General features: G+C 41.3%; 8 protein-coding genes across 8 annotated transcripts; 3 read left to right on the top strand and 5 right to left on the bottom strand.

The window, feature by feature from the left end:
• Positions 1-2,608: 2,608 nt before the first annotated feature.
• On the top strand, positions 2,609-6,857 carry PKNH_0506900 (protein kinase, putative; the record flags this gene model as incomplete). The annotated part of the gene is made up of 2 exons (XM_002258167.1): positions 2,609-5,528; positions 5,674-6,857. The coding sequence occupies 2 exons, from the start codon at positions 2,609-2,611 to the stop codon at positions 6,855-6,857; spliced, it is 4,104 nt and encodes a 1,367-aa protein (XP_002258203.1).
• Positions 6,858-7,532: 675 nt separating this feature from the next.
• Positions 7,533-8,159, bottom strand: PKNH_0507000 (coatomer subunit zeta, putative; the record flags this gene model as incomplete). Its single annotated transcript, XM_002258168.1, has 1 exon — positions 7,533-8,159. The coding sequence occupies one exon, from the start codon at positions 8,157-8,159 to the stop codon at positions 7,533-7,535; it is 627 nt and encodes a 208-aa protein (XP_002258204.1).
• A 1,515-nt stretch (positions 8,160-9,674) lies between these two features.
• PKNH_0507100 (nuclear cap-binding protein subunit 2, putative) lies at positions 9,675-10,651 on the top strand (the record flags this gene model as incomplete). Its single annotated transcript, XM_002258169.1, has 2 exons — positions 9,675-9,830; positions 10,097-10,651. The coding sequence occupies 2 exons, from the start codon at positions 9,675-9,677 to the stop codon at positions 10,649-10,651; spliced, it is 711 nt and encodes a 236-aa protein (XP_002258205.1).
• A 372-nt stretch (positions 10,652-11,023) lies between these two features.
• PKNH_0507200 (GTP:AMP phosphotransferase, putative) lies at positions 11,024-11,722 on the bottom strand (the record flags this gene model as incomplete). The annotated part of the gene is made up of 1 exon (XM_002258170.1): positions 11,024-11,722. One exon carries the CDS (start codon positions 11,720-11,722, stop codon positions 11,024-11,026), a length of 699 nt encoding a protein of 232 aa, XP_002258206.1.
• Positions 11,723-12,875: 1,153 nt separating this feature from the next.
• Positions 12,876-14,291, bottom strand: PKNH_0507300 (conserved Plasmodium protein, unknown function; the record flags this gene model as incomplete). Its single annotated transcript, XM_002258171.1, has 1 exon — positions 12,876-14,291. One exon carries the CDS (start codon positions 14,289-14,291, stop codon positions 12,876-12,878), a length of 1,416 nt encoding a protein of 471 aa, XP_002258207.1.
• Positions 14,292-15,133: 842 nt separating this feature from the next.
• PKNH_0507400 (RING zinc finger protein, putative) lies at positions 15,134-17,302 on the top strand (the record flags this gene model as incomplete). The annotated part of the gene is made up of 1 exon (XM_002258172.1): positions 15,134-17,302. The coding sequence occupies one exon, from the start codon at positions 15,134-15,136 to the stop codon at positions 17,300-17,302; it is 2,169 nt and encodes a 722-aa protein (XP_002258208.1).
• A 1,169-nt stretch (positions 17,303-18,471) lies between these two features.
• Positions 18,472-19,334, bottom strand: PKNH_0507500 (60S ribosomal protein L15, putative; the record flags this gene model as incomplete). The annotated part of the gene is made up of 2 exons (XM_002258173.1): positions 18,472-18,997; positions 19,243-19,334. The coding sequence occupies 2 exons, from the start codon at positions 19,332-19,334 to the stop codon at positions 18,472-18,474; spliced, it is 618 nt and encodes a 205-aa protein (XP_002258209.1).
• Positions 19,335-23,753: 4,419 nt separating this feature from the next.
• Positions 23,754-26,157, bottom strand: PKNH_0507600 (RNA-binding protein, putative; the record flags this gene model as incomplete). Its single annotated transcript, XM_039113904.1, has 7 exons — positions 23,754-23,809; positions 24,007-24,070; positions 24,250-24,339; positions 24,452-24,558; positions 24,721-24,807; positions 24,969-25,094; positions 25,383-26,157. The coding sequence occupies 7 exons, from the start codon at positions 26,155-26,157 to the stop codon at positions 23,754-23,756; spliced, it is 1,305 nt and encodes a 434-aa protein (XP_038969515.1).
• Positions 26,158-27,682: the final 1,525 nt, after the last annotated feature.

Here is a 27,682-nt window from a genome sequence, read left to right on the forward strand (position 1 = left end):
TCCGCATTATGCCTGTGCGGCATCTTTGGGCCAGTCCTTTCCCCCTGCAGAAGACAGTTAATTGGGGGCAAATAACAGGTCCAATGTTCGGAGAAAGGTTGTGTGGACATAGCCGCTTTCCCTCCTGAGCATACAGAGAGAGTTACTGCAAGGGGAGAGCCCTCCCAAAAAAAAAAAAAAAAAAAAAATGGATTGCGCGAAAAAATGTAGGAACTATCGACGGAGAGTGCCCCCAGGGTAGGCTCACGTACATGCAGACGAGTCCCTCTGCATGAGCCATGCATCACACCATTGGATTAACAATCGATCTCCGATAAGCGCCCAAAGAAAAATACACACACAAAAAAATAAAATAAAATAAAATAAAATAAAGACAAATCAATTCTCCCCCGCAGGAAGGAAATAAAAAGAAAGCCTTTAAAATGCGTACAGCGGAATTTTTTTTTTTTTTTTTTTCCCAAAGTTTACATTCCTCATGCCTGGTGTACAATGCCAGTTTTGTCTCTCCCTCACCCTTTTACAAATATTTTGGACTAGAATGAAAACCCATGAAAAACGAATGTTTCAATTTTTATATATGATAACACTTCCCCCAAGGGATAAGCTCATTCGCTCAAAATATATTTCGGTTTAGCTTTACAAGAGGGTACACCCTCCTCCCTTTCTCCACCTCCTTCGTTATCTACCCATTTGGCGTTTGTCCAACGTATTGATGCGTCTTTCCCTGGGGCCATTTTTTTTTTTTTTTTTTTTTTTTTTTAATTTATTTCAATCATAAAGATATAAACATTATTTTCGTGTTCCTACATGGGTGTATCGTCACCCACTGAGAGACGCCCTTTATTCGGTGAGAGGGGAAAAGAAGTTATGTGGACTTGCTTTATTTCTACAGTGTGAGTTATATTTTTGGAGGGGGCATATCTGGTCCATTAGGGTGGATGGCCACACCCCACAAGAGAAGGAGAAAATAAATGGTACATATCTAGCGAGGGGCACACTCTACCTACAGGATAATTCTTTCGGGGCTTTCAGGCGGGTTCAATTTAGTTACGAGTGCCCCATATTAGGGGGGGAGGGTTCTTCTTTATCGGTTCGCTTGCGCATTTTTTGCCTTCTAGGAGGAAGGTACCCACCGCTGGGGGTGCACACGAGCAGGGGTGTCTCTCCTTCTCGGCTACATTTGTGTGTCGCCATTGTAGCGAAAAGTGGAAGGACCCCCTTTAGGGGCTACAGCAGCTTTGGGGGTCGACGAACCGGTGGTGGGTTGCTCGACCATACGATGATGCATTGCCGTATCAGGTCCTGCTACTATGATCAAGCGACTCACTGCCTCTCCCCCCCCCATGGGTTCAATTTGATGAAGGTGTCCTCACTAAATGGGTGGATCCTTCAACTCATGTCACATGTTCAATGTAGATATATATTCAGAAGAAATGGAAAAATATACACATGGTTCTATGTGCGCGGTGACGCTAAGTGAATACTCGACTGAGGGATGACACTATATTGTGTGAGCTCCTATATGTTGATCACCTCCACAGAGTGTAAATGGGTAAAATTGCAACGTTATCAGGTGATGTGAATATTCAGTTGGCGAATCTTTTTTGTTTAGCTTATGCCAGTTGGATCATTATAGGAGACATTTTTTTTTTTTTTTTTTTTTTTTTTTTTCAAAATGTTTCGGTCATTCCTGTGCATGAAGTAGGAGCCACGAAATGTTGTTCTCTCCGTACTTTTTTTTTTTTTTTTTTTTTTTTTTTTTATTTTATATTATTTTTCTTTATTGAATGGCTATGCTTTACATTTTCTCCGTCAGGCATAGTAGGGCGGTAAAGTGACACATTCGAAGTGGTTTCTTTTCTTAATATTCCTTTCCTCACTATTTATTAATTTTTTTTAGTTCTTTTAGTTCTTTTGTTTTTTTAATTTTTTTTTTTTATTAATATTACGGCTTTGTTAGGCTGCGCGCAGCCGGGAACGACGAATGGGTTTCTTCTCCCCCGACGCATCACTTGCAGCGGAGTAATCGTTCGGTCGTCATTTCTGCGTGCTAAGTGGAGAGGTCCCGCCCCACCCGTCATTGCCCCACCCGTCATTGCCCCACCCGTCATTGCCGCCCCCCGCTGCTACAACGCGCTACTCCTTTCCACTGCTTCACCCCGTTGCTATACTGTCCTCACATCTGCCTTCAGAGAGGAGAAGCCACCCCCGATTGACATTTCCCCCAATCGTTGTGCAATCCATTTTGTTTTCTCCCTTTTTAACAGTCTTCATTACTGGGATCTACCTTGACGTTACCAGGAATAGTCAAGGAGGGGGGGGGGATCAATCCGTCCATGTGCGTTGCTGCACAAATTGGCTCAGCGTGTATTCTCCAGGGAGAGCACATGCATCGGTGTGCATAGCGAGTGAGGGTAAAGATTCCCGTTGTCAGTTAGACTGTGCAAATTTGCCTGTACAAAACTGACAGAACAAAAGCTTTATCCCTTTTTCCCCATCTCCTTGCCATTATGGTAACGGTGCTGCAAAAGGGATAGAGCATTTGTTTTCACATCACCGAGCGCAGGATTCACCTTCCCATGGCCGTGACATTTCAACTAGCCAAACGATGAACCAACAAAGCAATCAAGATGCAGGTCCAAAGGGAAGAAGCCAAGATCGAAGGAGGGATTTGTTCCTCGAAATATTCAGGGGTGGGCCAGGAATGCACTTCTGTTCCGGAAAAAAAAATTTCTTCCTAGAAACAAATACCCTAAAGGTAGACATAAAAAAGGAATTCCTAAAAAATGTGGATTGCTCATCATCCTTTCTATCCAGAATTTCTCTTTTCAAAAAAAAACTTATTAATGATTTTTTTATTTTAAAAAAGGAGGTAATTAAAAAACGCCTATGGGAAAGTTACCAAGAGGTTATAGACAATTTAAAAGAGGAAGACGTGAGGGAGGTGTTTAACAAGATAAATGAATTTACTTCAAGGGAAAAGGACCATGAAGAATTGTTCCTGCGTTATTTGCACGGATTTGGGAAGGTTACCATGAGGCGAAGAACAAAAGGAAGGGAAAAGAAGACGGAACAATCCTCTTTGGCGACTTCACCAGAGCAGGCGGGAATGTCTACCTCTCATTGCTGGAAGTGTAATTGCCATGGAGGAGATGAAAAAAAAAGTAATGTTTTAGAGAAAGGTGAAGAAGCGTCATTGGGGGGACCACCTAATGTAGACCCACAGAACATACTAGCCAAAATCATGTACTCAAGTAAGGATGGAAAAAAAAATGTAAAAAAAATTAGTAAAAGGTTGAACGACTTGTGGGACATGTACATGAAAGATGGTTTTCGAAATTTTCAAAATGATCAGGGTGATGATGTAACGACAGAGATTCTGGAACGGATTGTACAGAGGGGGCGCCAGGAAATAGATTTTTTGGAAGGCTCCAAGAGGGTTCATATGGGTCAAATTACCACCCTGTTAAATAAGAAGGGGATAAGGCACAGGGACGGGAACAGAACTGGTGGCAAAATAGGTGATCAAACAAATGCTGAGGTCGAATCGGAAGGCAGGGGGACCCCTTGTGGAGATGAAACTAATCCTGATCAGGTCAATCGATTGGGAAGTACCAAATATTCCATTTCGATGGACACAAGCTTGACCAACCCGATTAACTCCGTTCCTCCGAAGAACCCACGCACTTCCGATACCGCTCACACACCCAGTTCCTCCTTGGCGTCGTACATGATGAACCCACAGCACTTTACAGAAGGAAACAGCGCGGATAAGACACACCACACCAACTACCCGAATGAAGGAGGGTATAGTGTGTGCAGCACGAAGAGGGTAAGCGGCTTGTACAGCGCAGACATGAAGGAGGGTACGGTTACGAAACTATCCCGGCAGAGCATTATTCGAATCAAGAAAGAAATTTCTAGGAAGGCAAAGATGAGGAGTGCCAAAGTCGAAACAAAGAAATGTGCACAAGGTGTTCACGAAATATTAATGAATTCACTTAAAGGAGAAATAAAAATGAAGGTGAAAAATTTTGTAAAAGTGCACCAAGTAGGTCAAGGAGCTTACGGTGATGTGTGGATGGCGGAGGATATTACAAATAATAAGAGGGTGGCTTTAAAAAAATTAAAAATAAATGGAAACAAAGAAGGACTAGCGAAAACGTACATAAGAGAAATCTCCATTTTGAATTCCTTAAAGCATAAAAATATTGTGGAGTTGATGGGCGTGGTTTATACCAAAGTACCCCCCCGTGAGGATTTTCTGAAGTCGTCCTGTGACCTGATCACATCTGACCGGTTACAACAGCTCCTGCAATTGAAGAAAGTGCAACGGCGGTCTTCGTCCCGCACATCTTTCGCCAGGTCAGTTTCTTCCACGGAGGGATCCTCCAAGGGATCTTCCGCGGGGGGTGTCGGTTCCCCATCATCCAGCGTATCACCATCATCCCGTGCATCAGCATCCAGCGTATCAGCATCATCATCCAGCGTATCAGCATCATCATCCAGCGCATCATCCTGCGCATCATCGTCGTCATTCCTCAAGAAAGGCGAGGCGAACTCGTCCATCTGGATGGTGTTTGAGTACGTGCCGTTCGACCTATCAGGGTACAGCGAGCTACTGAGGGACGAGCGAACCCAGAAGGAAAGATACAAAAACGGAAATCTCTTCACCATAGGAGAGGTGAAGAACATTTTACTGCAGTTACTGAGAGCATTAAATTATTGCCACAAAAATAATATAATTCACCGGGACGTCAAAATAGCTAATTTGCTAATTGATAAAAATGGAATCTTAAAGCTAGCCGATTTTGGGCTAGCCAGATTCCACGTAGATGTAACTCCCTCAAATATGACCAACAGAGTAATTACCCTATGGTATAGGCCTCCAGAATTGCTACTAGGATCGAATTATTACACCTCGTCCGTGGACATGTGGAGCTGTGGATGTATATTAGCAGAACTACTCACTAGTAACCCCCTTTTTTCTGCAGACAACGAAACTGATATATTAAGAATTATTCTTAATAAAATAGGACCCCCCAACAGTAAGGAAATTAAATTCCTGAGGAACCTACCCAATTGGAATAATCCACTCCTAAATCCGGCGCATCCAAATAGCTTGAACAAGATAAATCAGAATAAAAAGATGGAAGTAGAAAATGCCATTAGAAGCATACCTGGGGTAGGAGATGTAGGACTAGATCTTATAAAGAATCTCCTAAAATGGAATCCCTTTGAAAGATTCTCCGCCCGCCAAGCAATGCAACACCCCTGGTTCACCACCAACCCTTTACCAGAAAAATTAGGCGAACGAAATAATATAAAAGCTGCTCATAGTTTTATGACAAAAAATTTTAAAAAAAGAGATACATCTAAATTAAATTTCAGAAAGGTTCAGGAAAATTTTAGATTCGTTAATGTAGGGAATTTTAGGAGGGCTATTTTTTACAGTCGATACGGCGAGGTCTTCATGCGGTCCGGTCCTGCATCATCTGGACCGTGCCACCCCCTGGTACCTCCAACGGGTAGGTTTACTTCGCGCTAAGATTCTTTTGTTCTGGTGAAGTGGACGCATCTGCTTGAATCACATGTATTATTAACTGCACAGGCGAATTTCCATTTATCTGCGCCACATCTCCTTCCCCCATTTTTTTTTCCCCCCCCCCTCAGCGGAGGAGAAGCTGGACAACCAAGAGGATCAAGAAAGGAAGAACAACCAAGAAGAACAAGAAAAAGAAGAGAACCAGAAAAACCATGAAATGCCCAACAGAAAAAACGGGGAAAATGTGCAAACTGTGATGGAGACAAACAAACAGACACAGTATGACATAAACGGCAAGGAAAGACGAAGAAGCGAGGAAACGCCCCCCAATAGATATAACCCGGATGAGTTAACCCATTCAAGTAGGACTGAGCTAAGTGGACGCGCCCCTCCAGGTGATGCTTTTAAAAAATCTGATCATCGAGACGCAGGTGTACAGAGAGAAAAACCACCCCTAAGAGATCGTGAAAGGGTAACAGATGCGAAGGAGAAAAAAGGGAAAACATATAAAATGAAGGAACAGCACATGGAGGAGGATCATGGACGATACGGTAAATATGGAACTCAGCGAGATGGTAGCTTCCGTGGAGACAGTCGATGGAGACGGGAGGAGAGCTCCGGAAGGAGCAGGCACTCGTCCACTCGGGAGGGCGGCGGATACCATACTAATAGTTACCGCGGAAGGGTGGGCAGAATCAGGGATAGTTCAAGTAGGGCGGAGAGGAGCATGCACGATAGGAGTAGGGAAAGGGAATGGTACAAAAGAGACTACGCAGAAAGGGGCAGGGACATGGGTAGAGAGAGAGACAGGAAAAGAGATAGAGAACGGGAAAGGGAATGGGAGCGCGACAAGCGCAGAGACATGGGAAGGGATCGAGAAAGGAAAGAAAGAAATGAATGGGATCGGGATAGGGATAGAGACCGAGAGAGGGAAAGGGAAAGGGAAAGAGACAGAGAGAGGGAAAGAGATCGAGAGAGGGAAAAAGAACGAGAGAGGGAAAAAGAACGAGAGAGGGAGCGATATAGAGAGAAGGACAGGGAAAGAGAACGGAACCGAGAAAAAGAAAGAGAGCGAGAACGGGAAAGGGAACGAGACCGAGACCGAGACCGAGACCGAGATAAGGATAGAGACCGCAAAAGATATCGAGACCAAGAAAGGGATCGAGAACGAGACCGACATAGAGAAAGGGAGCCTCATAAACGGAGAAGCAGAGACAACTCAAACAGAAACCAAGAGCACCAATTGAAGGAACAGAAAAAACACAAATTGGATTCACAGGATGCCAATCGAGAACTAAAAAGAAAGCTATAAACATGGGGTGGAAATTATACTGGGGAAGAAAATAACGCACAGCGCGAAATCGCTTGGCAGACAGTTGGCCGATTGGCTAGTTGGCGAGTTTGCGTGTGCATGCGTTTTGTGCCCAATGCTTCATTTGGAAAAATTACAGAGAAGGATAAGGGGTCTACCTACAACCACGAAATGTTGTAACGGTGCACGTGGGAAAAAGATGGATGAAGAAATTTACATCGGAGGAATTAAATGGTTCGTGTGATAATCAGTGTAAAAAGGTTCATCAAAAGGTGCAGTTGGAAAATGGGTGGTCCTACAATGTGCTTGCCTTATGGAAGTTCCCTTTCTGTTGGATCATTTTTAGGAGAGATTGCCAAAAGTTAATTAGCCCCGCATGGAGAAAATAACTTCGCTTTGTAGCTTTCTCCCCCTTTTTTTTTTTTTTTTTTTTTTTTTTTTTTTGATAACCTTTTTTCGTGTTCTCCCCTTTTAATATCGCCATAAGTAAAAAACACCGTTGTGCCACATGACAGCGTGTTAAAAATGGGAGAAGGTGGGGGGGAGAGTAACGCTTAAAAATTTTTGTCACTTAAAAAAAAAAAAAAGGAGAACATGTGTGTATGTACTGTCTTGTTGTGGCTGCAGTTTGCTAACGGATCCTGTCGAGTTGTGCTTGATACAGCTCGGCTTGCCCTATGTGCCGCTGAGCAAGCTGCGAATGATGTTCTCCTTAGCCGAGGAGATGGCCTGGTTGAGGGGTGTGTGTTCCTGCAAGTCACTCTCGTGCATGTACAACCGGTTTATAATGACATTCGGGTTGGTCTCCATAATAATTCCACTATCAGCAATTTCGTCAAGAATTAAATAGATTGAATCTAGTTTGTCGAGGAGTTGTTTCTTCCCTATCTGATTATTTGTAACATTGTCTAGGCACTGCTGTACTGTCTGCATAATCTCATGGAGAATAATTTCGTTGTCACTTTCTTCTCCTACGATGTAGATGCTTACATCATTTATTAGCAGATAGAGGATGGTGAATTTATTGAGGACTAACACTTCCGTTTCGCTGGAATCTCCACCCAACTTCCTAGCTTTTTCCGTTATATCACTTTCAAATAATTTCTGGTCTTCCACTGTGCGTAAATTATTATACGTATTTTCAAATGCGTTGCTTACTAAATCTTTGTTTGTGTTTTTCGGGACTAATTTATTTTCTCCCTTCAGTGGGGCCTGATCGTTGTAATACTTCACTGCAATTCGTTTTCCATTGTTATCTAGTATGATTATGGCACTTACCTGCCTTATCGAGACAGCCTTCATCTTTTCCAGGGGGGGGGGGGGGGGGTTGTCCCAAAAGAGTTCGTCACCCTGAACTAGCTAAATGGGAACTACTCTGTTGTGGTGACCAAAAATTCGAGAAGTTTCAAAATTTCTCGGCTTGGGATTCCCTTTTCGCCAGATAATTTGTTCGATAGCAAAGTGGACACGGGGGGAGGGAGGAGGGACTGGTTTACGTTATTCTTCCCTTGTTAGCTGTCCGGTGGGTGGCCTCACCAGCTCGTTTTCACAAACAGGCAAAGTACACTACTTCCCTTTGGTTCTGTATGAACATCTTCAGGTGTACTTTACCCAGTGTACACTACACAATCCTCCCTTTTGATAAAATAAATAAATACTTGTAAGTTCGAACTGCTGTATTGGGGTTGCTCTGTGTCGCTAAGCATAGTGCGGAGTTGGCGAGGGAGCTGGAATTTCTTTCTCCCCTCTCTTTGTCCCTTCTGCTTTACTTTCAATTTATTTTATATATATATTTTTATTTTGTTTAATTTATTTTGTTTGACTTGTTTTATTTGTTTACTTTCCCGTTTTTCTGCACCCCACATTTTTCACCACTCCCTTGTGGCAATATCTTCGTAGCTATAGCGGCCCAATTTACGAACAAACAAAAATATTCCTCGTCCACTTTGCGTTCTCTTTCAACTTCGCGTATTGAACGTGAGAACAACTTCCGCAGTGGGAGTCTCGACTTTGGAAGTTCTTTTCCTCCTTCTTCGGTTGTATGACTATAACGGGGCAAACCTCATTCATGTGGAGGGGCAAAATACGCAATATGTTCTGGCCGAATAGTTAGTTTTTTGTTTTCCCGCAGTTGCCATAGGAAGGTACTCACTATATGTATATAAGCGGTTACTCCAGTGGGAGGGCCTTTCTTTTTTTTTTTTTTTTTTTTTTTTTTTTTTATTGCACTTTGGAGTTTGCCTTACCCGTTTGGGGTGACCTTTTCATAGGAATGAATTCTTTTGGAAAAAAAAAAAAAGAAAACCTAATAAAACGAAAGCGAACTGCCTTTTCGCAGGAGCTGAGCTGTGAAGTAGGAATTTCCGCACCTCAACCAACGCAGTTGTTTTTTTTTTTTTTTTTTTTTTTTTTGAAGTGATGTGCTTGCTCAGGCTGTTTGTTTCTCCTCCATTTCGTGTGACATACATATGTATATAAAAAAGAACGATTATGTAGGCGTTAAGTCTGCATAAAATTCCTTCTTGCCAGATCAGCGATTGGGCCTTTTGGTTTACCCCCCCCATTTTTCAGTGTTATTTTGCCAAACAAGAGACTGTAGTTAGAGTCCTCGAAGGTATCCTATCGAGTAGCTAGCAGAAAAATCAATTCAGTTGGGAAGACAACATTCCTATTTTGCCAGAAACACTTGCAACAGGGCTAAGCATTCTCGTCTACGTGTTGGTGAGCGCTGCACCCTCCCCAAAGCAATCCATTCGGTCCAGCTGTTTTTCTTCAAAGCGAAAAATATATATATATATAAAAAAAAAAAAAAAAAACATGTCGCATTTGTACGAAGAGGTATACAAGAAGAGGAAGTATTACGATAGGGCCCTTTGCAACGACTATGAAGACTGGCTGAGCAAAATTCAATTTTCGAAAACCGTGTACATTGGGAATTTGTCCATTTATACAACGGAGCAGCAGATTTATGAGGTAAGGAGGGGGATCGTCACGCCCGCGTCGTTACACCTGTGTTGTCATGTTTGCGTTGTCATGTTTGCGTTGTCATGTTTGCGTTGTCATGTTTGCGTTGTCATGTTGGCGTTGTCATGTTGGCGTTTGTCATGTTAACGTTTGGCATGTTAGCGTTTGGCATGTTGGCGTTGTCATGTTTGCGTTGTCATGTTTGCGTTGTCATGTTTGTGTCGTCATGTTTGCACCTCCACACCTACATGGTGACACCCTCTTCCTCCCCGTAGCATATGCGCCAGGCGGGAAACGTGGAAAACATAATCATGGGGCTGCACCGCACGGAGAAGTCGCCATGCGGATTCTGCTTCGTCGTCTACAGAAGCAAAGAGGGGTACACGCAGGCAGTGAACTTTCTAAACAACTCCATCCTAGACGGAAGAATAATAAGGGTGGATGAGGATCTGGGAATTATTGGAAGGAGAAAATATGGACGTGGGAAATCAGGAGTTCAGAAACGAGATGAGAGAATTAAATACTACGACGAGGATCGACCCCAAGTCCTAGACCATTTAGTGGATAACAATTTTATTTCGAAAAAGAGGAAGCTTAACAATGTAGATGTTATTGCTCCTCCTTATTATGAGAGGAATGTGAAGCAGAGGACCACCTTGTACAACAGTTTTGAGCAATCGGGAGATTTTAGGGGAAACAGGTTCGTCCAGTTGAAACCCACTGTTACTCTATACCCCAATGTGCAGCACATGATGGAATACAACAGAAATAAACATAGTAATGGCTTGTATAACTTTCATTCGAAAAGGGGCGGGAAGAGGCGAATGTGATCTTACCCTTTTGTTCTAAGGATTGTTGGTTTGTGTAGCCAAGCGGGGGAGAGAGAAGACCCCTTATTTTAACTACCCTACCATTTGTAACAACATGGGCAATTCAGCTATTCATGGGCTGTCTTCCTCCCGACGCACCCAACTCAGGCCCCCTTTTTTTTTTTTTTTTTTTTTTTTTTTTAGTGTTTCAAAAACGCTTGAAGGTGATATCCACCTGGAGTATTTTTTTTTTTTTTAAAACTTCACAAAGTGGGAAATAATTCAAAAGGGAAAATCAAAATGTTCGTTATATGTAGTCTTTTCTGTTGCATGCTCCACGAGGGAAAGGAAGATCCCCCAAGGTTGACACTAACATGATGCCGAACCGATGAGCTAAAGGTTCTGCGAAACTATTCGATAAAAGCTGTCGAAGTCCTGCAACCCACGCTTTATCTCAAAGTCGACGAAGTTACAGTTTGAATTTTTAAAAAAATTAATGAGAGGGGAGTTGGTTAATTCATACGTATTCAATCGGTGGGCAACAATTTCTTCACTGTCATCACTCCTCGTCTGTAATTTTGGATTACCTTTACATGTTTCACAATCCTGGGGTGGCAAAATAGGAAGCATATCATAAGAATCCTCCCGGATATGGACAACGTTAAAATTTCTGTTGCAGTCATTGCAAATTCTCCTCCCCATAATTTTTTTAATGAGGATATGCCTAGGCATGTATATATTTATGAACAGATCAATGTTTGTAATTTTGGCTAGCTCGTTACACTGAAATAGGTTACGTGGAAATCCATCCAAAATGAACCCCTTAAAGTAGCAATCCTTCTGTATTGTTACCTTGGCTATTTCATCCTTCACTATTCTTATGATCAAGTCATCTCCGACTAGGTTTCCACTTGTTACTACTTTATCAATTTCTTTTCCTATGGTAGTCTTTCTTTTTATTTCTTCCCTCAGTATATTTCCCATATTTATGTGTTTCAGATTTTCTTTCTTGGACAGGATTTCCGCGAAGGTGCCCTTTCCTACCCCAGGCGCGCCGAACAGTACAATTTTTATTGGCCCCTTTCCTTTCATAGTTGCTCTCCTCACTAGCGGTTATTTCTCTTCTATTAGTAACTCTTCCTTATTGGTATACATATATTTGCAGTCCTTTTTTATGTGGACATATTTATCCTCACGTGTTTTACTACCTTCAGGGATGCTTTTCTATATGTAGCCGCTTCTCTCCCTGTGCGTCTGTGTTCGCTGCTTCTATGTGCATGCGCTTATGATTTACGCCACACCCCCCCTCGTTGTGGTAATTACACCAATCGTTAGCACAGTTGAAAATTATTTTACAGTAATATACAAATTAATTGATCCTACAACATCGTAATCACCAATGCATCTACTTTGGCCGCTTCACTTGTGTGCTTAAAAATGTGGAGACTCTTTCTTTAAGGGTGGGTGTAGAGGTTTAGAACCCACACGTCGCTCTCTGTGGTGCCAAATGGAGGGGACTATGCTCAGTCAAACATATTGTTAACGTGAAAACAAATGTTATCCCCTTCCAGAAGGTGGATGCTTTCTCCGCGAATTGTTTAGTTAGCTAAACGGGGATGGCGCCAAGTGGGTTCTGAGTGAAATATTATAATCATACTTCACTTTATTGCCCCTCAGAGGTGACTGCACGTGGCCAAGTGTCACTCTCCACCCCGCTGTGACTTACAGAGGTCACTGCACCTACCTCCGATTGGCCCACTTCACCCTGTTTCACTATAAGTACGACACAAGGGGAAAACAAAATGAGTTCTAAATGGATCAATTTGGATCTATGAGGCTCAACTTGGGTTTCATCAAAAGGGCCAAAAAATTAGATGCAGAGGAGGAAAAAAAAAAAAAAATAAAATAAAAAAAATAACTTGGAGGCGCAACTCCAAAGAGGAAAGCACATTGACGTATGTTCGTGAAGGAGATGTTAGAGCTTCACCGCGGTCGCAAGTGTAATTCCCCACAGAGTGAGGCACACCACCACTGAGGGAGAGCGCGGTGAAGGAGAGGAAGATGCAAAACATATTATTTTATTTATTTTTTTTTTTTTTCCCTTGCTGATCGCTTTCCCTTTGGGAAGATAAAACTGCACATGGTAATTTGTATGAGCACATCATGGGCTATGCCTTTTTGGCATTATAGCCACGGATGGTTGATATGGTCACACCAACTTCAGTTGGTAAATCTTCCTCACCCCCTAATCGTACAAATAATCCGCAATTAAATAATTCAAGTTTTTCCTAAACGACCTGAACAAGTCATAATTTATTCTCTGGAAAAGCTTCTTCGTGTAAAAGGAGAAAACGTTTGTCCTCTGTGCAGACAATTTTTCTTCATAAGGGGAAATGCCCATGGGAACAAAAAAAATATTGTAAAAAGGATGTACTTTTTCCTCGTTGGCCATTTTTAATAGAACTAATAAATTTTCAAAGGAGTTCAAATTGATGCGCGCAGGGGGAAGACAATACTCATAAAAATGGCTTTTATATTTGTCCAAAAATATTTTGTAAAATTGATTAGCTTGCTCGTAGGAGAAGAAGATGGGTACGTACTTTTTCTTGTCTAGCGTTTCTAGCTGTATGATGAGAGAGACATGATCCTCACTCGACCTATCCATTGTGTAAGTCAAAAACACATTTGGATATAACTCCACCCGAACATCCTTTTTCAAACTATCGAAAAAAAACAACTCATAAAAACGCTTTTTAATGGCTGATTTATGGAGAGTTACCTTATTAATGTAGTACACCGGGGTTCCATAAAAAACCTTTTTATTCTTTAGTACGTGTTGGAGTTGGTCGTAATGAGGGACTAGGACAAAATCGATTGTGTTTTTGTGGGAGCCTTTAAGCTCCATAAAATATTTCAAGTTGGTTAATTTGATCTTGGAGCCAAAGAACAATTTATTGTTTTTTTTTTCTTTTAAATTTTTATTAAATAAGTGTAGTATATCATCTCTGTACGCTTCTGCAGTTTTCAAATCGAAGAAAAAAATTCCAACCGCGTTATTGTTGTGTATGTTTTTTAAATTAATTTCTCTTCGTTTATTTTGGTTAACTTTTAACAGGGGAAACAGCTCTTCCCCCTGGCGGCCATTTTGTTCGAGTGTTACATCGTCGCTTTGGTTGTCCCCCTGTGCCGGCGGGGATCCTTCCCCCGAATTAGTAACGTTACTAGGGGTTGCGTCACCGTCACCATTGGGGGGGATGTCTCCGCTTTTTTCCTTCTCTACATGCTTCTCTATCTCTTCCTCTGCCTGTCTCCCCGCTGGTCCCCCCTTCTCTCCCCTGTTGTAGTCTACGTTGAAGGACAAAATTGCGTCATCGAATTCGTTGGTTACAACAAACAGGGCCACGTTTTCCAAATTTTTCATTTCATACTTGTTTTCTTTCTTTTTAAAAAAAATAAATTTCAGTTTTCTTAAAGATTTGAAATTTCCCGAGTGGTGTGTAATCTGACCCTTTATCGGATTTATTACATGTACAGGCGATTGCCTCTTGTGGGCTACTATTTTTCTACCTTCCAGCTGCACCCCCTGATTTGGTGGCCCAATTAGGTAAAGGAAAATAATTAAACATCTCAGTAGGAGGCTGTTCAATGGTAGAAGATGCATTTTACTGCGCGCGGATCAGCTTCTATGGTTGTGTGTGCGAGCGGACCAGAACACATCCTACCACACCCACAACGGTGTTGCTTCACCGCCCAACATTTCGAGGGCCCCCAAGGAGAAACGGACTGAAGGAGCACGCGGAAAAATGAAAAAAAAAAAACGCTACAAGTTTGAGAAATGGTGGCAGGGCAAACTGGTAAAATTGCGAAATCGCGAGTTTGACATGTTGTGTACTCTACTTTTTTTGTTCACTTGGCCGTTCACCGGGTTTGGTTCTTTTCCTCAATAGTGTTTTTTTTTTTTTTTTTTTTATGACCTGTTCATATTTTTTTTAAAGCCTTTTGGCTAGATTTTTTTTTTTTTTTTTTTAACTCTGTTCATATATATATATATTTTTTTATGTAAATATTTTTTTTTTTTTTTTTTTTTTTTTACATTTCTCGCGCCTTTTCCTGCCGCAGGTTGCCACTCATTTTTGAGGTCCTCCCAATAGTAGGGTGAGGCGAAGTTGCTGAATTAAGACTGACACCTGTGCCTTTCTCCTTAATTTTTTTTTTTGTCTCTCCGTTGCTTGACGCACGTGCGTACATATATATGTATACATATCTGTTGCACACATTTTTTTTCACACCTATATGTGTGCCTCCTAAGCGCGCGATTTCCCCCCCCCGTGAGCAGTTGCTCCATTGGATTTCGGCGCGGTGTAAAGTAGGATTCCATGCGCGTAACAGCGAATAAACAGCTAGCCGAACGGTAGACGGAGCCGCCCGATAACTGAGGAGCTCTCCAATGAGCAAAACCACGAAGGTGCACACCATTCTGCTACACGCCAAACAGTGAGGGAGATGGCGCAGCCTTACCCCAGGCGCAATGGCAACAGCAGCCAAAACAACAACCTAATCGCCACGCTGAGTGAAATGCAAATTGACTTGGATTACATTCAGCAGCTCAGGTGGAACATAAAGACCAAGGTGGATATGTTAATGAGCAAATTATTCCCCATAACGAGAAAAAAAGAGGAAAAGAGATTTATAGTAATAATCGAAAAAAATAAAAATTATGATAATTTTCGATGCCCGATATGCATGCTGATATTATACAAACCAGTGAAGACAAAATGTGGCCACATGTTTTGCAAGGAATGCATAGAGTTCGTTTTAAAAAAGTTCGACTATTGTCCTATGTGCAGGGAAAATATAAAGGAGTTCAAATTGGAACATGTGCAAAATAGCTTCTTGGGCAAGGAGTACACAGATATAAAAATCAGATGCTGGAGATGCAGGGAAATTACTGATATAGAGAATTATGAAGCCCATCTGGAAAGTCACTTGGATGACGACACGTACAGGGGAAATGGCTGCTGGAAAGGGAGCGTTGTCCCTACATGCTTCGTCACCGACATGATCCCAACAGGCGTCTCATGTATAGGGACAACCCTACAAGCTAATCCGACAGACCCGCTCATTCGAGCTCTAAGCCCATTCTTCAATAAAAGAATTAACGTAGCAAATAGAGACGAATTTGTTAAAACAGTTAGGGAAAACCAACTAAATACAGATATACACAGTGTGCATCTGTTGTTTGGCAAAAGGATCGAAAAGGAAACCCCAAATGGGAGGGAAGCCAAGGTGGAAAATCCACATGGAAATCAAAGTGGGAACCCTAACTTATGTGCAAATACGAACCCATGTGAACAACATTGCGAAATGATCAACATGGACGACATCACATGGGATGCCTTCATCCTTGTGCAAATAAAATGGGAGAAAAAAAAACAAATGTATAAATCTAACGCTATGGGGGATGATAAAGTATACAGCTCTATGTTACCCTCTCCAACGAGTGACATAAAACGAGAGGACAACATGAATGACTCCCCCTCGGAAAAGAAGGATCGACGTGCGCAACGTAGCAGGAGGGATGTTCTATACACATTAGACAATTTTGAAGCTTACCAAAAGAGGAAATTGAAAAAAAATAAAACGAACAAGTATTTTTATGTTCTCCTTGAGTACAACGCAAGAGGGTTGTTTTTCACCCCTATGAAAAATATTCCAGTGTTTAAAGACATGAGCATGGAGAAGAGTATCATTTATAGAGGTGGAGACAATCGTTGGGATAGGCATGATGTGAAAGAGGGTAAAAGGGACGACCCCCCCGAAGAGCAGTTAATTGACATCCTAGTCAAGCTGAATGAAAGAATAGAATCCAAAGTCTACCACAAGCACTTGCACAATGCCGTTCATTTATTTCATGAATTTTTAAATTGGTACTTGAGGATAGAACATAGTGACACGAAAATTACTGTAAAAAGAACCCATTTTAAGAAGAACCAACTGGAAGATCCCGAACTTATGCTTTTGCTCTTTTATTTGAAATACGAATGTACAGTACCAGAAGAGGTCGACTACGGTTTTATGTATTCACTTGTACCCTTTTTAAACAGAGTGCTGAACTCCGCAAAGGAAACTCACCAAACTCTGTTCGTTACGGATGTGTACATATATATAGCGGGTACAACACAACGGGGGAAACACCGCCAGGGTGACGGATACGCAAATAAGTCGAATTCGCTTGCTAGACTTTCGAGCGTCTCTTTAAGAAAGGCAGATATGAATATTCACTTTGTACTCAGGCTGAGGCGGGGGAAGCCAATTCCATGTGAAAAGGAACAGGCAGGTGTAAGGGTGGGTGTAGACCTCCATACAAGTGCAGAAGTAGATCAATATCAAGTAAAGGAAGAAACCAGTGGACATTTGCAGAATTATGATGATGCCTCAGATTTATGTTACCTCCTGCTCTGCTTCTCTGACATGGGGTTCCAGTGGGACGTAAATGAATCCCTAGACTTTTCAAAAACGAAAAAGAATATGCCTTACAAAGAGATGAAGGTGTTTTTTAGTATCGACAAGTTGATACTTTGCCTTTTCAACGTGCGAAGAAAGAAATACAGCCCCTTATTTTGGAACTCCGCCCACCTCCTCCAGTACCTTTTGCACTTTTGCGTTGACTGAGGTGGGTAGGCATAGGGAAGTGACCCAAAGGAGGGGTGTCCCCCGTCATTGCTCGCGCTATTTGTCTAATTTCGCAAACCTCCATATCAGTGCTTCATACGTATTCTAATTTCGCACAGTTGCCAAGCAGGTTACCCACCAGGTTACCAAGCAGGTTACCCACCAGGTTACCAAGCAGGTTACCAAGCAGGTTACCAACCAGGTTACCCACCATGAGTTTTTTCCAGTTGTTCACCCTGCTGTGCATTTCACTGCTGACCTGATTACCCTGTAGAATTAACACCCTTATTGCTCCCCGTTTGGGACACTTTTTTTTTTTTTTTTTTTTTTGTGAACAAGTTGAGATGACTAATTCGTTATGACTGTCAATCGCATCGACCAGGTGGGTTGCTTTATGAAATCTTTTTGTCCCCATCGCGCTTACAGCACATGAGTGTACCATTCCATGGACGAAGCGGCTACAGCACTATCATGGATGCATGGTCTGCCATTTACATAGGCACCGTGTGACTAACCGTTCTTGGTAAAATAGAATTCCCGAATTGTGGAGTGCCATTTTTGCAGGATTTCCCTTGGGACATCACTTCCTTTTCAGTTTTTTTACCCCTTGGGGATGTTCTCTTTTGCGGAAAATTTCCGCATCATGTATATGTCCCTTTGCACAATGAGCCATGTCCACAATCCAATATGCTGGTGTTTTTAAAAAATGTTTTTTTTTTTTATTTTTCGAGCGGGGGCATTGATAAAAAGTTTCTGGTTCAGGCAAGGTATTATGTGTACACGTAACAAAAAGGAGGTAGTCTTTCTGACACCACAGCGCACACGTGTGCGCAGGGGGGTTACACAGCTGAGATGGTCTTTACACACATAGGTAGATATGTACACAATATATACATGCACAAGTCCATGTGCCTATGCATGTTCATATATTTGCACACATACACACGCACAGCGCGCACGTCTACGCGTGCAGGGTTCAGTCGGCCTACCGCAGCACGCCCCATCTTCTCGTATGGGATAAAATTGAAAAAACTTTTAATTAATGATAGAGGAAGGGGTGTTGGGAGATTTTTCTTTCCATGCCCATTGGCATTTTCGCCGCGTATTTGTCCAGGGTACTTTTCAGATTGGTCCTCGTATCGGCTTCATTCCCTTTCTATACCCAGCGCTCATCTACATTTTCGCAACTTAATTAATTGCCTTCTCTTCCAGTTAGCCCTGATGGATGGTCTGCTCTTGGCTGATAAGTGTCCCTTGACACGGAGTCCTCTGTATTTCTTACCGGCAGATGTTAATCCTCTCAATTCTCTATGCTTATGTACAGGGTTACAAATCCAATTTATTTTTGGATTGTTTCGAACAGCATTGTGCATAGGATCGACCAGGATGACCTCGTAATATTTGTACACAGCATCCTGTCCAACCCAGTAGCTATTTAGAACCCTTAAATTTCCACAGATACTTTTTCCTACTTTTCCCTCTGCAACACTTTTTAAATTTCTTGTCGACTTTTGTTTATGTACACCTTGATGTTTTGGTTTTCCGTGCACAACACCTTTTCTCACTCTCTTTTTCCTGTCTCCTCTTCTGACTCGCACTCTGTATATCACGAATCCTTGCAGTGCCTTATAGCCTAATCTCCTAGCCTTGTCGGGCCTGCTCGGTTTCGATACTCGGTGTACTACTGGTAGTTGCCTGGAAAAATGAGAAAAGAACAAAAAAAAAAAAAACAACATTAACAGGCAGATTCAGCATAGTGCTTTCTTTTTTCCTCCCCCATGAATCCTTGGTGGCCCCATCAGAGGCATTCCCTAAGGGGGTTATACCCTTAACACGCAAATAAACATTTATGCGTGTGGAGAATGAGGACATATATTACAGTTGGATACATGTCCGCCTTTATGGCGTGGTCATCCTCTCTCTATTGGGGAAGCTCTTACCTGTACTCCCATGTTCTAACTCGGAGCAAGAAATGCATGGCATCCGACTGCTTCTTCTTCCATATTTCTTGAATATACTTGTATGCTCCCATTTTTGATATTTTCCTTTTCTTTTTTTTTTTCTTTTATTTTTTTATTTTTTCACCTCCACTTGGTACACTCCGCGAATGGGGGATATCTTTCCAGGGATCCTACTTGGTTGGTTTTAGGGCTCGCAAGAATACAAAGAGAATCTGCAAAACACCAAGAGGGGGACCAGATGGGCTTAGGAATTCTCACCTCTGCTGAGGATGCATAGGCCACGGGTATCACCTACACGTATAACAAATATTGTTTCGTGTTTACTGAGCTATGTTGTATTATATGTATGCAAAAATACGCGTTACCCTTTAGGCAAATTGTTCCTCCTTGCTCCAAATTTACTTTTTCCAATTTTCACTTTTCACCTTTCGACGAACGCTGACATGAGATGAGAAATGGCTTGCTCTGCCATGCGGAGTGTTGTTTGATTTTTTTAAAAAAAAGAAAAATTCCTTTTTTTTATGTTTTTTTTTTTTTTGTTTTTTTTTTGTTTTTTTTTTTTTGCTCTTTTTTTATACTTCATATGCTTTGCGCAAATAAAACGCTGGAACTTTTTTTTGTTTATTTTTTGCGCCGCCTGTTCAAACTACCAATGTGGATAGATATATTATGTAGTAAAGATGCCTTGCTTGGATCAGCAGCCGGTTATGCGTTTTACAGATATATATATATATATGTACCGTTATAATGCTGTGCAGTTTAAAAATGCATTTTCTTTCCCCACCCATATGTATATGTATGCTTTGTTGCATATTGTGAATATTTTTTAAAAGATAATTACCGCGCGGGGGTGAATTTTACCTATCCCGGGGGTCGCGAGGCATTTTCCTACCGTAGGATTCTGTGCATACAATACGTATATGGATAATAACCCCTCATGGGAAAGTAAGCATGTTCGCTCCGCCTTCACCTTTCGGGGTAAGGCAAAAAAAAAATAAATGAATAAATAAAAATATCACGCCCCTCTGCATTGTACGTTTGCACTACTGTTGCTTTTTTTTTTTTTTTTTTTTTTTTTGTAACTATATACGACATGCTCTTTACCTGTATCATACTCCTTTTTTTATGGGAGGTAACAAATTGCCTTCTTTCCCGCGGTAGCCGGCGGGGGTGCCGACCTGTACATAATATTGCATTGTAATATAATAGTTGTAATCCGCCTCGTGTGATGCGAAACAGGTTAGAGGGGGAAAAAAAAGGAAAAGGTAACTCCTACATAAACTTTTTTGAACTCCCCTTCACATTTTTTTTTCTCCTCTTTTCCTGATGATATTTTATTTATGCTTGTTTTACGTTTTATGTACACCTGTGGTTGTTCAGGAGGCGGCATCAGGGTACGTTTTTTTTCCGGGGGGGCTAATCCATTTCTTCTAACCTACGATATCCTTTCCGCATTCCGCAGTGGTACCCCTCCCCCCGTCAGCAGAGCTAATGAACATTTTATTATTTAGCTATGTTAGCCGCCCATCTCACTGGTTTGTGTTATAGGGTTTCCATTTTTTTTTTTTTTTTTCCTTTCATTTATTTTATTTTTTTAATTTAACTTTTTTACATTTTCAATTTGTGTTCATAAGGTGGTATTTTTGTAAGCGGCTAAAACGATGGGGTTAGTGTATATATATATATTTTTTTCCTTTTCCATTTTTCCTGGATGTCGCTCATGGGGAAATATTTTGACAGGACATTAAACAAATGGGGTTGTTAGAGGCTTACCATTTTGCAACAAATGCGCCGAGGTTATTACATTTACAAAAAAAAACAAAAAAAAGAAAAAGAAAAAAATGCCGTAATAAGGATACACTTACTTTAAATCTGTGCAAACGCGAATGCATGCATTTGATGGGCCCTTTTAAATGGCATACGAAAATGCAGCACATACCAAACACCATTGAGGGGGTAACAAATTGGAGAGGAAAAAAAAAAAAAAAAAAAAAAAAAAACTGTGCAACATGATATTGGAGCATATAATCAGTCACGCTGACCATCATCAATGAGCTCTAAGCAGTGTTGCCACTGAGGGAAAGCGGCCTCGGAATGGGTCAGGACGAATAAATTTGTGCGGACACAGCCGTATAAATGTACACATGTGCTTCCACCACTGTATGCTTATTCTTAGGTCTTCCCCCCAAATGGCAATACTAAAGGGATGCGCCTATGTGGGGTTTGCCCATCATTCTGGCGCTGCGTGACAAAAGTGATAGAAACCCCTCCACCAAATATGAGGTCCCCTCCTTTACCAACTTTTATACACAATTATGGTTTATGCAATAGTGCGCACTGATATTGTACCTACACTTTCCCAAAAGGGAGGCACTCAAACAAGCAGGACGCACGAACAGATACACATATGTAGTTTCTGCGAAGGAAAATTAAAATAGGTGCATAGGAACAATTTCCCTGTATATAGCAAAGTTAAAAAAAAAAAAAAAAGGGGGGAGTGTCCAAAGGGAAAGAAAATTCTCCTAAAGGAGACGTGTACCACATGCAAGAGGTATTTTTCCACTCCCGCTGTGGATGGGATCAACAAATTAGGGCAGATTATTAAATTAAGAGCAAAAATACTGTGGGGAAAAGCAAAACCGTAAAAAAGGGGAAAAAAAAAAAAAAAAAAAGAAAAAAAAAGGAAAGGAAAATTGTTAGTAGAGACATGTATGCTCATTACTTACAGTAGGCAAAAAATGAGCACAAGTGAAAGTAATAATGGTGATATGGGGTACTGGTACGTGGATACCACTTTTTCGTGTTCTTTCATATTTCCCTCCCTGTTTTGTCTCTTTTTTTTTTTTTTTTTTTTTTTTCGCTAATCACATTCATTGCATTGAAAATTGGCAAGAAAACAAATGCGCCATTGTTCTGCATATGATTGCACCTGTGGAGGCAGGCGTCGTATAGCTATTGTACATTTTAATCAAAGGATTTACATAGGGTTGGAAGGATACTCTGCATTATTCCTATCTTCCCAAAGGAATTGGAAAATCGGACAAGTGCAAAAGATGAACAGCAGCAATGGGGGAGAGAAAAAAGAAAAATAAATAAAAATAAATAATTCACCTTTTAGAAATGTCGAATTCGTAAAATAAAAAAATGAGGGGGGAACAGGTTACCGCTTCTCTAGTGGATTTCCCTTGAAACAGGCGCAAGGTACGCGCACTAAGTAGATATATTTATGCAAGGACATATACAGTTATGCATACATATATGCATGCATATACATACCGGTCTTCACCACTGCACTCACCTAATCCCTACCGTGAGCACGTCCATTCGCTCGTATAGCAATCGAGGGGTGCGCATTCGACGCTCGATGGTAGCAGGAAAAAGAAGAAAGCCAACTTATATAAGTGCGCACCCATGGCATGGGAATAAATGCATAGGTGAGTTCACACATGTTGGCATCTCTCCTCGTTACACCATCAGCTACAGGTGCATTTGGCACGAGGCCGATTCGCCCAATGGGCTAACCGCAACAAATGGCGAGAAAGCGCGAATAGGTTACCAGTGCCGACTAACAACTCCCCAGTACGACTATCAACCATACCACCCACCAACGCATACACACAAAAAAGGGGGAAAATTAAAAAGCATCAAATAATTTGAAGTGGCAAATTTAAAAAGGCCCAAGGAATGGAATATGTATTAATTAGATTTGTAATTAACAAGAACTTCTTTTAAAGACATGAATGTAATTTTGGTGAATGGAAATGTAGGGACTGAAGGGGTTATAAATGGATAAATCCTTTACTTTAATTCTTCAAATGTACGAAAAAAAAATAAAAATATAAGGACAGACCATTTCTGTCCATGGTATAGTTACGTATATAAACGCATAAACATATGCACCATGCTACATATATACACGTGTAAGTGAATCGAGAGCTATGGGTCCATAACACAGGGAGAGGTGCTTCTCCACGTTCGTTCGGGCGAGTTCAAGTGTGTACATGCTGATGCTCATGCGTGGACGCACATAGGAAAGAAAATAGGCATGCGACATAACACGGATGAGCGCTTAACTCTGCTAGGCTACCTGGAGCGCGGGTGCACATTCCTCTCGCACCCGTGGGGGCATAAACAAACATGGATATATAACGATAGGCGTGTAAATATGACAGCATACGCATCTACTCCTATACAGGAGCACACGTCTACCTATTTGGGAACACGTACCCACATTCGCACATGCACACCATCGTCACTATTGTACCGAGTTACATGAATGAGGGGGAGAGCTATAAACCACCTCCACGGGGCTGTAGGGGAAGGGCACTTCGCCTTCTTGTTAACCGGTTTCAATGACATGCATCATCGGTGCTTTTTCCAGTGCCCATGCCGCTCTCACAAACACATGAAGGTGTATGCACATGCACATGAGAACATATATTATATTCACACATGCATACATACGCACACAAACTTCCGCAAGCCACACCTTACTCTACAAACATTTTTATTTTCTGATTGTTCAACATGCCACCATCATAACGACCTTAAGGGAAAAAAAAGGGGAGGGTGGTAATTTCAAAGGATGAACACCAAACAAGCATTGTACGGGCCGCACACATAACTTCTGTTCAACTGGTCAACACGCATACACACTCATGATGGAGAGGCGCAACTTCTTTCATGATCTCGCTCCCCTCAAAAGGATTCTTTTTACACAGTTGTTCGTTCTTAATATCTTACTAGCTGCAAAGGCGGCCGATTCAAAGTCCGGAAAGGTTAAGCATGCGCAGCCTGAATGCTCGCCCTGCGGGAAAAAAGAACAAACCAACGAAAAAAAAAAAAGTTGTCTACGTGTGTGTGTGCAAAGCCAGCTAGCCAAATTGTCACTTTAACGAAAAAAAAAAAAAAAAAAAAAAAAAAAAAAAAAAAAAAAAAAAAAAAAAAAAAATGTAGCCATTTTGTCAGGGCTCAAAATATTCCTACCTTGCTGGTTAGCATAATATCTGCTCGAAGAATGTTCCCCATGAATCTGAAGGTTTCCAAAATTTCTCCGGAACTAAGATTTTTCGGAATCTGCGGGGTAAAATATGGTTATGCGTGTTAACACGTAAACTACATGGGTATACACAAATATGCATCTATAGGCGGTAAGGAGGGCTAAATGAATACAATGTAGAAAACTCACATTCGTGACAATTATGTTATGCGGCCTGCTGTCAAAGGGTTGGTTGGACATTCTCCCCATTTTGTCTTTGTACTTGTTGAACTTCATTTTATCTGAACTTTGGTCATCTAAATGGGAAAAAAATAAGGGTAATGTAAAAGAAAAGAAAATGTAAACGGCACGTATAAACATGATGACTCGATGAGCTACTAATCACTGGGTTACGCCCTACACAGGCGCAGTATACTCGCACAATGTTAATGCACACTCGGGAAAGAAAAATTTATTACACATGGGATACTTCATATTCGCTAAGCTGCTATCATATGGGGCATTTGGGATGGACGCGCCCATGGTGCCTCCCCACATATTGATATCTAGATGAGAAAAGAAAGAAAAAAAAAAAAAAAAAAAAAATTAACACTGTGATGATGGAGTACACTACTTTCAAACATTTCCCATATTAATTACTACAGAAAAAAGAAAAAAAAAGGGGTCCCGTTCGAATAACTGGCTAGTTATCTAATCACTGTATTACTAGGATCACTTCCAAAAGCCCTGGGCTGATAATATTTGGGAATACTGCTATCTTCAATGGAGTTGGGATAAGTCCCGTACATTTGTTTATCGTCGCCATATTCGTTTGTTGGAAGCTTCGATATAGCTACGAAAGGGGCCATGGAGAGAAAACATATTTATGTGTAAAAAGGGCACCAACTTAGCATGGAAACAGAGGCATGCAAAAATATGCATGGGTGAAATTGTGCCAACTTCACAACTGCAACAGGGAAGCAGCTTCTCGTACTCGCTTCCCCCGGTGGCTTATACACATAATAATTTGGGTTTGCAGAGAGAGGCATATTCGTGTAACTTTGTTTGATGCTCTGTGGGGGAAGGTTTTTTTTCACGCTGCTACTCTGTTGTTGTTCCATGTCCATATAGGTATACTCACCACTTTGGTGCATATAACTATTGGACATCAACATGTTCCTTTTTTCTACATTCATGCTCATAGGACTGTTGTTTTGGTGATGAGGAGCTGGCCTCAACGTTGGAGTTGACACATAAGTTTCATTTTCCATTACGTTATTCACTTTATAATTTTTTTTGGAGTTATTACTGTAGTACATGTTTGACTGAAAATTGGAAGAATTCATTTGCATATTACAATTAGTGCTGCAGCTGAGATTGACATTGGCTGTTTTTATGTTCGGATTGTGTGGAACATTTCTGGCGTTCATGGGAGGTAAGGGTCCAGTGGTAGGGGGACCCATGTTCATATTGTGATGGTAACTGGGTGGTGGGTTCATCATTGGATGATTTGGTGGGGGAATCGAGCTGGACATGGGGTTGGGCATCCCACCAGCGGAGCCTCCAGGAATTGGGCATAGGTTTAATAAGCCCATGTTGGAACCGTTCCTGAATTTATAGCTGTCCTCTCCATCTCTTGTTATAGGGGGTGGAGGTGGAGGAGGAGGGGGTGGTGGAGGACAAATGGGCAATGAATTGGGGCTACTGGCAGGATTGCTCTTTTGCATTTTTCTGTAATTCTTTTGCCCATTTTTCGAAGATAGGGATCCTTTTTTTTTGGATTTCCTCATAGAATTTTTCCTTCTGTTTTTTTTTGCATTTCCCGATTTTTTCTCATTTTTCGCTCCCCCCTTTTGTTCCTTGTTCGTGGTTTCCGCCTCCACTTTCTCGGGGGCCTCATCTTTCGGCGAATCCATTTTGTCTGGGGTCGCGCATAAGTGCGTGCGTGCGTTCGTGAGGGGGAATTTATAAGTATCAATATATGTATTATACGCTTGGCCGTGAGGACGCGTCAACCGTGAACCGTCAACCACAGGTAGGTACTTTTTTAGGGTTCCAGTGTGGGAGCAGAAATTAACTCGCGCAAGAAAATTCTCCTAAAGAAAGTGAAGCTACAATAAGAGAGGAAGCTGAAGGAGAGAGAGCTACACAGCGCAAAGGTGTTTTAAAGAAGCAAAAAGTTGGCAAAGCAACACTGCTCTGCCGGTGGGGAAAAAAAAAAAAAAAAAAAAAAAAAAAACTGTTAAACTCCACGCAAGTATGGTTCAATTGGTATATGTGCATTGGTAATGTATATACTCCCGCCAACGATCTTTTTCTCTGCCTTGTACATTCTCTCATGCGAATTCGCGTATGAGTGGGTTGGTAAAAATTAGTCCTTTTTGTGCAGGGAAGGAGCTGTGGTCAACAAGCACATACATACATCATCTCATATACGTCTGCTATTCCGATAATCGCGAAATGTACGCCTGGAGAATGCATGTCAATTTAGTGTGGGTTCGTCACTGCTTCCTTTTCTGCATGTTTTTTTTTTTTTTTTTTTTTTTTTTTTTTTTTTTTTTTTTTGCAATTTAAACCTTGTCATCCTTTTGTACGCATATATTTTTCCGTCCGAAAGATAGGGCAAATTATCCAAACGGAAAAATATATTCGTATATGCGTAACAAAGTGGAAGTAAAATTTTGCCGTACTTTTTTTTTTTTTTTTTTTTCCTTTTTTGCTGCTTCTTCAAAGTGCCATTCTCAGCGGTGCCCCAAGGGCAGATGAACGTACGCGCATGCAGGTATTCCCCCCTCAAAAAAAAATAAAAATATATATATATATAAAATGTAACGGAAAAAAAAAAAAAAAGGAAGATATGAATGTAAAACTTCTTCACATCATCCGTCCACCATTACTTCTGCACGTGGTTTTATTTTAAGATTTTTTTTTTTTTTTCTGCGCAAGAAATTGACACAGGAAGTGTCAACACGTTCAAAAGTATAGCCCATGGGGTGTAAACAGGTTTGGGGACCACTGTGTAACCTTCACCTGAGTTACATATAATTTCACCTCCTTCCACATGCATATCTGAAAACATATATGAATACATATTGAATACGTATGTGTGCTTCTCAACTAACGCTGCGTTCCAAGTGGAAGCCCATATTATAGGTGAAAAAAAAAAAAACACTTAAAATGTTTTGCAGAATGTGTACATGTACACCAAGTGCCCATCTGGCACACATGCAGCATTAGGCATGTAGGCAACGAAGGAAAATACGATCGGGATGGAAAAGGGAGACTCATTATAGGAAATGGCAAATTCAGGAGCATTTGCGAAAATGCATATATATATGCAGTTGTACTATTCGGGCACTATTGAGGAGAAGTGCTTCCTCTTTTTCTACTTCCTTGACCGCTTGGCCGGAAGAGCACTTTTCAAGGGGAGCAGCAAACCGC

This window comes from Plasmodium knowlesi (genome assembly GCF_000006355.2).
Source record: "Plasmodium knowlesi strain H genome assembly, chromosome: 5".
Classification (NCBI taxonomy): Eukaryota; Apicomplexa; class Aconoidasida; order Haemosporida; family Plasmodiidae; genus Plasmodium; species Plasmodium knowlesi.